General features: G+C 43.1%; 1 protein-coding gene across 1 annotated transcript; it reads left to right on the top strand.

Moving 5' to 3' along the window:
- Positions 1–3,493: 3,493 nt before the first annotated feature.
- On the top strand, positions 3,494–12,020 carry LOC132992379 (glutamic acid-rich protein-like). Its single transcript, XM_061061634.1, has 6 exons — positions 3,494–3,730; positions 6,571–6,712; positions 7,004–7,412; positions 8,499–8,741; positions 8,848–9,170; positions 9,253–12,020. Exons 2-6 carry the CDS (start codon positions 6,579–6,581, stop codon positions 11,330–11,332), a joined length of 3,189 nt encoding a protein of 1,062 aa, XP_060917617.1. The 5' UTR covers positions 3,494–3,730; positions 6,571–6,578; the 3' UTR covers positions 11,333–12,020.
- The last annotated feature ends 390 nt before the right edge of the window (positions 12,021–12,410 follow it).

Raw genomic sequence — 12,410 nt, 5'->3', positions numbered from 1 at the left:
GTAGTTTTGACCATCATTCAGCTCTTACATATGCAGGAAAACAGTCCATATAGAGAGCAAAAGCAGGCACAATGCAATCCACCGTAATGACGTCCCGGTTATCAGTGGCGGTATTTTGACAGTGTTATCTCTATTACAGGCATATCTGAAGGGGCGAGTGTGTTTCTCTTTTGATCTGTTTTCACACAGTCACTTTTCATGTTGCAAACTGGACTGTAAACAAAGTCAAAGGGAATCTTGGCTGCAACTCATTTATCCCTAAATGCTGGCTACACTAGAATTACCAAGTATAGTTAGCCATCTTTCCAAAAATGGTCGCCTTGTCGCTGATGGGTTCCAGGATTGCATTTGGATGGCAATTCAACTTTGACTTCTGGTCCGAGCCTGAAATTCATTTTGTAGTTTTAAAGAGCCCATATTATGCCCTTTTTGGGGTTCATATATTTAATCTATGTACCCACTAAAGTATGTTCACAATAGCTAAACTTCGAAAAAAGTGTCTGTTTTCATGTACTGCCGCTCCATGCACCGCTCTCTCTAAGGCTCTGAAGTGCCCACGTTCAGAGTCCCAACGTGGGCCAAGTCTGATCTGATTGGTCGGCCTCTCGGCTCTGCCATAATTGGTCAGTCGCTCAGCACGGTTCTCGGAAATGTCCCGCCTCTTTTACCATATTGGGAATGCAGCCACTGGCTCCGTCCGAGGGTAGCATAAACATTAGCACCTTAGCACTACTGTGCTACCGCAGGCTACGGCATATCGTGGGCGTGCTACAGAAGTTAACGGGCGTGCAACATGAGCTGCTGGGCTTGCCACAACGAGCCAATGGGCTTAGATCAGTGATCTCACACTGACAATGACGTCGGACTGACAAATTTTTATCGAGGGGGGCTAGAACCGAGCGTTACATGCAGCTAATGCTACAGTTAACAGGAGGACCTAGGAGAGGACGTAGGAGAAGCCGCGTTTCCGCAGACTTTGAATTTTTGCAAATAGATGTACCTAAACATGCACAGGACACTTGGAAAACACACTAAAGAGCATATAAAACCAGAAAAAGCATAATATGGGATCTTTAAGTCCTGTGTTTTTTCTGGCCATGACCACCAGCCAAGTCGATTTTTTGTCTCTACTGTACCAGTCATACTCATGATTTAACTATTACAGGCACATTTATACTTTCATTAAACTTAGTAGTAAAATACATTCATCGGAAACTTCTGCTGACTGCCCCCCCAAAAAGAAAGGAAATTCACTCCCATGATAAAAGCTATTATTCATGACTGTAAGATATGGGTGAGTAAAACCCATTCTCAGAACACTTCTATTATTGTCTGGTGATGTTAAAGACAACTTTTAGGGCTTCAGGTTTAGCCAGCAGTTCGTGATTAAGGACCTCCGGCCAAGACTTCCTATTCTGGGTGTTCCCTTGGATTACTGGCTGAGTTGCGGTTTAAGAAGGTCGGTTGGATTTGGAGTTGAAAGGCGATGTCTACTAGAAGGATTGAGATATCTGTTAGAAGTCTGTTTTCCTGCACACACTCAAGGCCATCTAAAAATGTAGACAATTATACTCGGACTAAAATCAAAACGCTTCTGTTAGCACAAACCGTATTGTTTGCCTGCCAACAGATTTACACCTTAAGTCATAAGAACAGAAAAGAAACTCGTAAATTGGACAGTGTTGGTGTTGGTGGTGTGGTCTTGCATCATCGGTCAAGGTGAAATCAGCCGGGTTAGGGTTAGGGTGTGTTCTGCATGGACACATCAGGGGATTTACAAAAACAGTTTATCCTGCTTAGTCACGCTGCACTGAGGCTTCATATATCATGTCTCTTGGTTGTGAAGAAATACTTGTTTACAAGCTTCATTTGTCCTCAGCTGGACGCCAATGGTCATAAATAGTTGTGAAGACATATTCCACATAGTGAGGAGGAAAATAGAGGCTGAAAAATAAGAGCTGCAATCTTTATTTTAAAGTCCTGTTTAAATCCAGCCTTCCTGTGTTAATGTTAATTTGTCTGCCAAATACTGTATATTTCCATGAAGCATTATGTGAGTATTTTTACAAAATCAAAATAACTGTATTTTAGTTGCACTGTATGGCCTAGCGGTTATTCAGCAGGCCCCATGAACAAGGGCTATAATCCTTATGGGTTCAAATCCGACCTCGGCCCTTTGCTGCATGTCATCCCCCACTCTCTCCTCTCAACTTTTCATGTCTCTCTTCAGCTGTCCTCTCTAATGAAGGCAGAGGGCCCAAAAATAAAACGAAATGTTTCAAATGTCTGAAGACTCGTCCTGCACTCAGGGTCGTTTACTCATTTTTCAACCAACTAAAAAGCTTTGTTGAAGCTGATGATTGAAATTAATTCTAATCAACGTTATGTCCCGCCTTCTGTCTTGTGATTGGTTCTAACCCATTTCAGTCAGACATACATCATGACTCAGCAGTTAGATACTCTAAAAGTTCTGTTTCATGGAGACTTTAAAAATGATTCCAATAAAGACAACCTGGCTCTGTGTTTTGTGACATTGTCCGTACTCTCAGTTAGTCAAATCAAGTTAAGGTGATGTTAACTTTGAGATAAAGTCGGGATGTAAAATTTGACCGTTTGCATTCATACATGCAGCCAACCTCAAAATATTGTGAACATTTCAAGGTAGTGCAGCTCATGTGTGAATAGAGCTTTAGAGTTGCAAAAGAAGGTTTGATTTAAAGAAAATAACATAATAATTTTTAGACATTTGGTTCAGTGAGAACCTCTGAACAGATTACACACACTCTACAAGCTAAGTTACCTTTCTTACACACTTGTTCAATTTCTAGACCAATGACTCAACAAGGAGAGTTTTATTTACATCTGAGCAGTCAGGAACAGTCACCCATCCCACTGCCTGCAGAAGCGTCTTATGTATCAGATAACTGGTTTGTGGTCAAACACACTCCAAACACATTCCATTTTGCTACTGGTTGAGGCAGCAGCAGCGCCGCTCAAGGTTCAACATAGTTGACCTCAACCTGAAGCGAAGATGTTTACCACCGGAAGGAAATGTTTTATTGTTCTACAGAATGGACATTAACCCATTCATACTTTACAGAGTTAAATGTATGCATGTGTGACGTTGCACTTAAACTGTGTGGCCTGCAGGAACCTTGAAACTCTAAACCGAGAGCTGCCTGACAGTCCTCACAATGCTTGGCAGCTCTCCAGCAAGGGGAGGTGTCTGTGTTTTAGCACACAGCCCTGGTTTCTGATTGGCTCAGACATGTTAAGACCTGTCTTATTTGTTTTTTTATTTTTCGCACCTGTTGATTAAAGATCGATTTCACATAAGTGTTTTATTTAATTAAATAAACTTCTCTTCATTACCCGGCTGCTGCTGGCTGCTCCCCTCGTTGCCTCAGTTGACACTAAATTTAGAGCTGCAGCTCTGGATCCGTTAACGTATGATGTAAAAATAGCAAAGAGGGAAGCCTGCTCACCACAGAGCAGACATACACGACAGACTGTGTAAGCTGTCTAAAATTTAACTGCACAAACAGACTCAAGACAGACAGACAGACAGAGACAGAAGACAGGCAGAGACACAGACTGGTTCCTTCTTGAATCATATAAAGATAAGAGACTGACTTGTCCAGAGGAAGGGACAGACACTGTGGTTCACCTTCATGTTATTGGATGTAAACAGACACACAGACAGTCTTTGAGAGAGTCAGAAAGACACAAGGTAAGTCAGGAGAAGTTAACTTGTTTAACAAAGTGTATATTTAAAAAGTGAAGTCTTATATTTCAGAGAGGTTTTGTGGTTTGAATGAGTATTGAGCTGACTTAGCAGTCTTTGTGTCACTTAAGCTAAGGCTATAGGCTAACAGGAGGGTCCTATATAATTTGCAAGGTCAGGGCAGACAAAGGCAGCGTAGTCGACAATGTTAGTGGTATAAAAAGTGTGTTTTCCAAGTTTAACTTCTACAGAGGAGAAAAATGTTGTGTGTGGAAAGTCAGAATGCATGAAACCAGATGAAAAGAGAGCCTACTGCTAACTTGATAGTAAACATTTTACTTGTGATTTTATGGTCTCAATTGTGTTTCAATAAGTCTCCATAAGTAGAGAATTTGTAATTAACGTACCTGTTATTGAGAAGTTGCTAACCTGTGTGTTCACACATGAACCTCACAGCAGGAGACTATCTCTGTCAGATGGGTGGGTGGGGGGGCGGGAGGGGGAACCTGGAGGCAAGAAGTGGACATAAAAAGAAGGACCTGGAAGGTGAAGAGTTCGTCGCAATTATGACAATTTCTGCTTATATATCCAAGTCAGTGCTATCAGTGCTAGGTATAGTTTGACATATTCACGGTATCAACCAGAGAGCTGAAAAAACATAATACTGGCAAACCTTAAATATGATGACGCGGTTTGATTAAGTGTGTGAAGATTGTACCAGATGTACCAGATGTCTGAGCACCAGTCCCAGGATACAAACATTATCAACCCCTCCAGCTCAATGCTAATTATTTTCCCTGAATATTTCCTGCTGTGTTCCTACATCATGCAGAGGCGCTTCATGTCAACCGGCAAGGCAGGATACTGCTTGGGGCCCCTGGCTTATAGGGGGGCCCCGAGGACTGACAAACTTTAAAAAGCAGTGGCTCAAAATGTTCAAAGTTTTCAATGACAGTAGTAAAACCACACTAACTTCCGCTTTTATTTTGAATTTATTTTTGTCAGTGTCAGGTTATTTATGATAGTATTTATGAATGCTGGTTGGAGAGGCCCCCTATGAATTTTTTCCTAAGGCCCAGACAGACTCCAAAATCCCCACTGACATCATCTCCCCCTGACTCCATGCAGAAAATGTTTTAGGGGGCTGGCAGGAAAGACTCCGGGTCAAGTCGGAGTGAAAAAATTCACACACTGTTGGATGTCTTGAAAAAGTCAGGGGATGTTGAGCATGTGTGAAAGCACCAATGGCAACCTTTAACCATGATAGTTACGCCATAAAGCAAATCAGTGTGAATGCTATAGGTGCAGTTGTCTCCTCCTCTCTAGATCCTCGCTTGTGTTGTACTCACTCTCTGATGTAAAATTTGTGAATTGTAGAATTGTAGAACTTTATGATGAGTCAATTTCTACAATTAAGTTCTGGGTAAAAGCCCAATATCCACACTAAAAAGAGGTGTCCAAATAGTTCTCTACAACGGTTCCTACAGCGTTAAATTTTGAAGCCTTGAGCTGTCGTATATACGAGCTGGGAGTGAGAATGTGGTCATGTCGAGAATGTATGGGGACAAAAGAGAGAAGTACGCACACATCCCGAAGGAAACTTCTATTTTAGGAGGACATTGTGCAAGTTTCCGACTTCTCACAGCTGATAACACTGTTTTAGTCTGGACATTAACGTCTCTGTGTGATATTGTTAAAAATCTTTCCTATCTCTACAGCAGAGAACATACTCGCTTGCTTGGTTCACTTTCAAGCCTTCTGCACTTATGGATTGTTAAAAATCTTCAGAGGGAGAGGTCACTGTCTCTGCAGTTTTCTTTGGGGACTTCTTTAATATCATCATGTGTGGGGGAGCCTGAGCTCACCTCCCTATTTTAGCTTATCATTAAGTCAGCCTCATTTATCACCCCAGACTCTGTTAAGTCCTGCAGAGGATCCTGCAGACAGACAGGGGATTAAAGTGTGTGAGCTTTATGTTACACACAGGCGGCCTTTTAAAAACTCAAAATGATGTTTATCAAGGCGTTGGTGGCCTGGTGGTTGGTGTGTGTGCCCCGTGTACAGAGGCAGGAGTCCTAAAGGGGGGCGTCCCAGGTTCGAATCTGACCTGTGGCTCCTTTCCCACATGTCATTCCCCACTCTCTCTCTTCCTCATTTCTGTCTCTGTCCACTGTCCTGTGGTAAAGGTGTGAAAAAGGGCCTCCCACTGTGAGGTGCATGTGTGAACAAACAGATCAGAAGGATTTCAGTGGAAGTCCTACAAATTGTCAGGAGTGCTATTATGTGAAAACGGCTTTAGTAAGGTGTTGGACAAACTCCATGATTTGGTTTTTTTAATGGCGCCTGTTGATTTGGCTGTCATAAAGTCTCCTCCAAAATGTAGTCCTCTTCAGCGGTATAACGGCCCTGGTGTATAATTCACTCGGTATTAATGAGCCAACATGGGGGCATTGGAGATTATTTTGCGTTTCCTCTGAGAAAGTCTAAATTATTGTGGAAACAGAATAACTCTGACAGAAGAGACTTTTATTTATATTTCTCCAGAGGATATTTCTTGGGATCATCTAGATGTTCCGACAGAATAATTAGAATAATGAGAGAATAATTAGTTGCAGCTTTGCAGAGATGGAAAACCAAAAGGTATGTCCAAAAGTAGACGCTTCTTCTGTTGTGAAATAAACAACAAACCTGTGAGAGAAATAATACTTGACTATGTTCTGTGATGATGCTAACTGACAGGCATCAACAGACCCTTGATTTGTTGTAGTGTGTGTGTACTTTGTCGATGCAAATGCACAAATGCATGTTTCTTTTCTTCAATGCTTTGTTATTTTCACGTCTCCTAGGCGACAGGATGTTGTCAAAGAAGCAGGAGGGGAGGGCGTTCAGTAACGGGCCGCTGAGGGACCAATGGGAGAAGATCGCTCAGAATGTAGCGGATCAGAACAAACAGGAGGCTGACTGGAAGAAAAAAAGTTCCAACAAAATGTAAGAATAATTTCAGAGCCAATCTATAGAGAGGATCTTTAAATTCATTTCACAGTTAACTTTGGACATGGAGATTAATTCAATGAAAGGTTTTGGGATATTTACTGAATTACATTATTGACTTTAAAGTAAGAATGTGAGAAAGTAATATTAATAAGACTCAAGAAGTTACATCCCACACAGTTTTATTCCACGTCTTGTTGGATTTGATTTTCATTAGAGCTTTGTTTCAAAGCGTCCTCTCAGTCTGACTTCAGTAGATTTACGTTTGTTTCGTTCTTAAATCTGCAGAGCGGGCTCAAAGTGGAACTATCACTGGTCGCTTGTTGCCGATGGAGAATTCAAGAAGGTCACCAGTGGCCAGGATGAAGACAATAAGCCAAAAATCAAATTCAAAGTCGTCCCCCCCAAACCCAAAGCTAAGCCTCCCCCTCCCCCACCTCCTCCAAAGAAAGAAGCTTCGCCCAAACCAAAAGGGCAAAAACGAAAAGTGGTGGTGGACGTGTTCCAGATTTGCTGGAAAGATTCCTGGATGAGTCTGAAGCCTCCAAAGTATCTTTACCTGAAGGCTGCGGAGCTGAAAGCCAGAATCCCAGGATTCACAACCATAGAGCTGAACAGAGAGTACAAAGCCAAGGAGTATCCATCAGAGGAGGAGTGGACGACTCCTGCTGAGCCGTGGAGTCACTCCTGGAAACAGGTACTGAAACTGTCTTTTCATGTAAGGCCTTCAGCTTGTGTCACTCAGACTCAGGAGGACATTTTGGTCCCAGATGCGTCCATTCCAGGGCAAAGTGTCTTCAAAAGTCCGTCCCTTTGAGATTTAAGTTTTTATTGTTAAACTGTACAATGACCATTATGATTATAACTGTAACTTCTGCACAGGACAATTACAGTTTCAGTGCAAAAGTCAATCCCGATATTTGCATAGCACTAAGTTAAGAAGGTTACAGGTTTCTACAAGTTGATTGAGAAATCTCTCGTGAATGAGCCTTTACAGTTTAGATTCTCCAGAAGTTGTATTTAAAGTTAGTGGACTTTCATCTTGCACAAAGAGCTGACAAAGCATGCATCTTTTAAAATTTGCATCACAATATAACTTTGGCCTCTGTTCAATCGTTAATTAAAGTTAAGTGAATGCTAAATTTGTGTATTTTGGGTTCATACGGCTGCAGTGAACCAGATCAATTCAACCAACCTTCGATACAAGTCCTTCACACGGTGCGATTCTGCAACAGCGCCATAACTACGTTCTTCCCCCAGTACACCTCTGTCCTTACACATTGCATCCACAAATCTGTTCCCCCCTGCCAGCTCTGATGTTACCATGACACAGAGCCACATGGGGCATCGGGGCGGCTGTGTATGAATGGGATTAGTTACTTCTGATGGACACTTTACTCAGCAGCCTCTACCATCAGTGTGTGAATGTGTAGGTGTGACCTGCGGTGTAAAAGAGCTTTGAGTAGTCAGAAGACTAGAAAAGCGCTACACAAGCTCAAGTCCATTTACCATTTACCACATTGTCCCCTGATACTACCACAGATGGACTGAACCACTTTACCTCACCGTTCAGCCTTCATGTGTAACACATAGCAGACGAGGCGCAACGGTCAAAATATCTGTTAGCGCCAACAGTGATGTCTGAGTGAAGGAAAAGAGCTTTTTGTCACCTGCTGTGCAGCTCAACAACATACATCTCAAGCTGAATCAACCCCTGACCTTCTCTAGAAAGGCTGTGGGATTTAAAACTTGTGGATCATCTTTTAATTCTTCTTGTTTCCAGGTGAAGAGTCCCGCCCAGCTGGAGCTCTCTGAGGAGAAACAGTTCCAGTGGGACGTTTTGTATGACAGAAAATTTGTTGGTAAAGCTGAGACGGGGACATACTCTCTTCCTGTCTGGGCGGGTACCTGGAAGATCATGAACTTTCCCTTCAGACAGTATAAACCTGAATGGGATGTAGTCTGGCCGGATTATGAACAAGAACTCAGCGACAAGACTGAAGAACTACAACGACTAGAGGAAGAGGTGAGGATGAGCTAAATGTTCTTTTCTTGTTGTTTTTCAGACACAAATGACTCCTATATCCTTTGATTAAGATGATGAAAAAATGGATGTTGTGATTGTTAAACAGGAGGAATTGGCAGACTGGGAGGATTCATGGAAACTTTCAGAGGCCACATTTGAAACAGAATTCCTCACTGAAGATGAGGAGACAGAGTTTGAATCAGACGAAGTGACAGACGATGAGTCAGAGTATGAATATGAATATGATGATGAGACATTGTCAGAGAGCTCCTCCAGCTCCGACACACCGACGATGACAGTGACGAGGATAAACGAGGTGTTCATGCCCGGGTGGAGTGACTCCTGGCTGATCTCTGCGGCTCCTCCGGTGGAGGCAGAAGAGCGACAGAAGAGCTGGAGCTCCTGCTGGAGATACGGGCAACAGTTCAGGTGAGTTAACACACTATGGCTGTCAGTTTTTCATTCAAACTACTTTTACACATTAAGAACTAAACTCTGATTATGTTCTCAGGTGGTGTGAGGCGTCCCTGGCGTCCCATCATCGACACAGCTCCATGCTGACGACTAAACGGAAAACCAAGAACCTCCTTCTTACAACACAGCTGGATGAGGAGGTCACAGATCTGACAGAATGGATGGAGGCCTGGAGGACCCCCAAACGATGGATCCCACTTGAGGAGGTTGAATCTGACACAACAGAGGAGGAGGAGGAGGAGGATGATGAGGGGGAGGATGAAGAAGAGGAGGAGGAGGTGGAGGGAGTTGACAACGAGGAGGATGAAGGAGTAGCTGAGGAGGAGGAGGAGGAGAAGGAAGATGTTGCTGAAATTAAGCAGGACACAAAAATGGACAAAAAAGAGAGAGATGTAGAAATACACAAGATCAAGGAAGACAAAGAAATGACCAAGAAGGATGAAGAGGACGAGGAAGACATGGAGGAAGAGGAGGAGGATGAAGGAGTAGATGAGGACGAGGAAGATGAGGAGGAAGAAGGCAACAGGAAGGAGGAGAACAATGAAGTACAAAAGGAGGACAACTATGATGCGGGACATGAGGAGAAGGAGGAGGAAAACAATTTGGATATGGAGGAGGAAAATGAGGAAAATGAGGAAGAAGATGAGGAGAAGGAGGAGGAGGAGGAGTTTAAAGAAGCACAGGAGGTGGCAGAGGAGGAGATGGTAAAACACGATAACAAGGAGGAAGAGGAGGACAAAAACAGTGAGAAGGAGGATGAGGAAGAGGAGGAGGAGGAAGAGTTTGTAGATGTGGAGGAGGAAATGCACATAGAGGAGGAGAAGTACAAAGAAGAGCATGAGAGGAAGGAGGACAAAAACACAAACCAAAACAGTTTGGAGGACGAAGAGGAGGAGGAAAAAGAATTAGCAGCGAAAGAACAAGAGGAAGACGAGGAGGGCGGGGAAGAAGAGACAGATGAAGAGGAGGACACAGAAGAGAAGGAAAAAGGCAAGATGGATGAAGAGGAAAAGGAGGCAGAGGACAAAGAAGTTGATGAGGAAGAGGAAGAGACGGAGGACAAACAAAAAGATCAAATCAAGGATCACATTTTATTGGAGGAAGATGACAAAGAGGAGGACCAGGAGGATAAGGACAAAGAAGACGATGAGGAGGAGGAGGAGGATGAGGATGAAGAAGCAGACAAGGAAGAGGAAGATGAAGAGAAAGAGTTAGACAAAGAACAGGAGGAGACAGAAGAGGACAAAGAGGAAGATGAAGAAGCTGACGAGGAGGAGGACAAAGTAGAGAAGGAGTCAAAAATTGACAATAAATATAAAGAGGATAATAAAGATGCTGAGGAAGAGGAGGAGGAGAAGGATGAAGACGAAGATGAAGATGAAGATGAAGATGAAGATGAGGAGAACAAAGCAGGCGACGAAGAGGACAATAAAGATGTTGATGAGGAGGATAAAAAGGAAAATGAAAAAGACAAATTGGATGAGGAGGATAGAGAATTGGACATGGGGAAGGAGGAGGAGGATGAAGAAGAGGTAGAGGAGGGTGAAGACTTAAAACATATTGAAGATCTGATGAAGGTCAAAACAGAAGACGTCAGCCGCGTGAAAGTAGACGAGAAAGACGAGGACAAAAACGCAAAAAAGAAAGGAAAGAAACGCAAACCAAGCGTCCCGTTACATCTGCAGTTCCACAAACTCCACGCCTCCTTCTCCTCCTGGAAGCAGTCGTGGATGGTGGCGGTGGCTCACAGATCGGGAGATCCAGGCGAGGAGGAAGAGGAGGAGGAAGAGGATGAGGTGGAGGAGTGGTATGCTTGGAAGGAGTCGTGGAGGATTTGTCGCTGGAAGAAACCGGCCGAAGATAAAGTGGTTTATTTCTCCACCGAGCACCGAAGTCCGAGATTCACAAGACTGATTCATGAAGAAGAAGAGGAGGAGGAGAAGGAAGGTACGTGGAAGAATGAATGGACTCTCAGCTGGAGGATGACATATAAAGAGGACACTGAAGAAGAAGAGGAGGAGGAGGAGGAGGAAGAAGTAGAAGAAGAGGAGGAAGAGGAGGAGGAGGAGGAGGAGGAGGAGGAGGAAGAGGAGAAAGGAAGGAAATTATTTTGGTAGATTAAGAAGTGCTTTGGCAGAAAAAAAGGAACTGAAAATAATTTTGTTTGAACTGACTGATCAGCTTGCCTTGTTGTCCTAAACTGTGAAGAGAAAGTGCATCACTCAAATGCAGTTTCTGAATGCTAATTTAAAGGTCACATATTATGCAAAATACTATTCACCATGTTTTTCTAATATGTATCTCTAGTTTATCTACAAACCTCCTTGTGATAAGAAAAGTCCATCCTCTAAGTCTTTTGCCTGCTCCACTTTTCAGAAAATGTGTGCTCAAACAGGCCGTTTGGAGATTTTCCCTTTGTGACATCACAAAGGGCAGTAACCCCTCCCCCAGGTGGGTGACACTCCCACAGCTAGGTGTTTGTTCTGTCCTCTAAGTCTGCCTTCTCACCGTAAACAATAGGACATGGAGCGAGAAAGACAGAGTACACCCAAGTCCTTCCAGAGAGGGGGTGTGGTCAGACACAGCTCATTTACATATTTAAAGGTACAGACACAGAAACAGCCTGTTCTGAGCAGGTCTGAAATAGAGGGGTTTATAGACATGATCAAATACAGGATCAGAGTGGATTTAGAACAAGAAACTTCACACACATGTTTTGAGGAGCTCTGAGACTTATTTAAACTGGTTGAAGACGAGGAGGATATGTGACCTTTAAGCCGCTGTGCACCTTGAGACCTCATAAACACAAGATAATTATGTTGTGCACACAAGGTAATGTTTTTTTTTTACTTTTAGGGACTTTAAGGAAAAGTCCAAGTAGAGGAATTGGCCAACTTTCTAAGTTATTTAGTGTACGCAAGTGACAAAACTTAGTAAGCAGTTTTTGGTGCATCATATCGTGCTTTCACACTTGCAGAAAAACTCCTGATAGCCTCCTGAAGTTGTCGGGGTGAGCTGCACGTGTGGAATACAAACAGACAAACTCTTTATTCAGACTTTATTTGCACATTAAGTCTGAGTGAGCTGATGTGAGAACGCAACAGGATATCATCAGAATAATTCACTTTGAGAGAGTCAGAGGGGGTGGTGAAGTTTATTCACTGTGATCAGTGCAGACAACCGCTACGATCTCCA

This window comes from Labrus mixtus, chromosome 17, assembly GCF_963584025.1.
Source record: "Labrus mixtus chromosome 17, fLabMix1.1, whole genome shotgun sequence".
In the NCBI taxonomy this organism is placed as follows: domain Eukaryota; kingdom Metazoa; phylum Chordata; class Actinopteri; order Labriformes; family Labridae; genus Labrus; species Labrus mixtus.
The sequence above is the reverse complement of the archived record's forward strand: the minus strand, read 5'-3'. Positions and strand labels throughout refer to the sequence as shown.

Coding starts and splice junctions, on each gene's coding strand:
- LOC132992379 (XM_061061634.1), top strand. CDS start 6,579: ATGTTGTCAAAGAAGCAGGAGGGGAGGGCGTTCAGTAACGGGCCGCTG. Junction 8,742..8,847: donor TACAACGACTAGAGGAAGAG/GTGAGGATGAGC, acceptor ATTGTTAAACAG/GAGGAATTGGCAGACTGGGA. Junction 9,171..9,252: donor AGATACGGGCAACAGTTCAG/GTGAGTTAACAC, acceptor TTATGTTCTCAG/GTGGTGTGAGGCGTCCCTGG.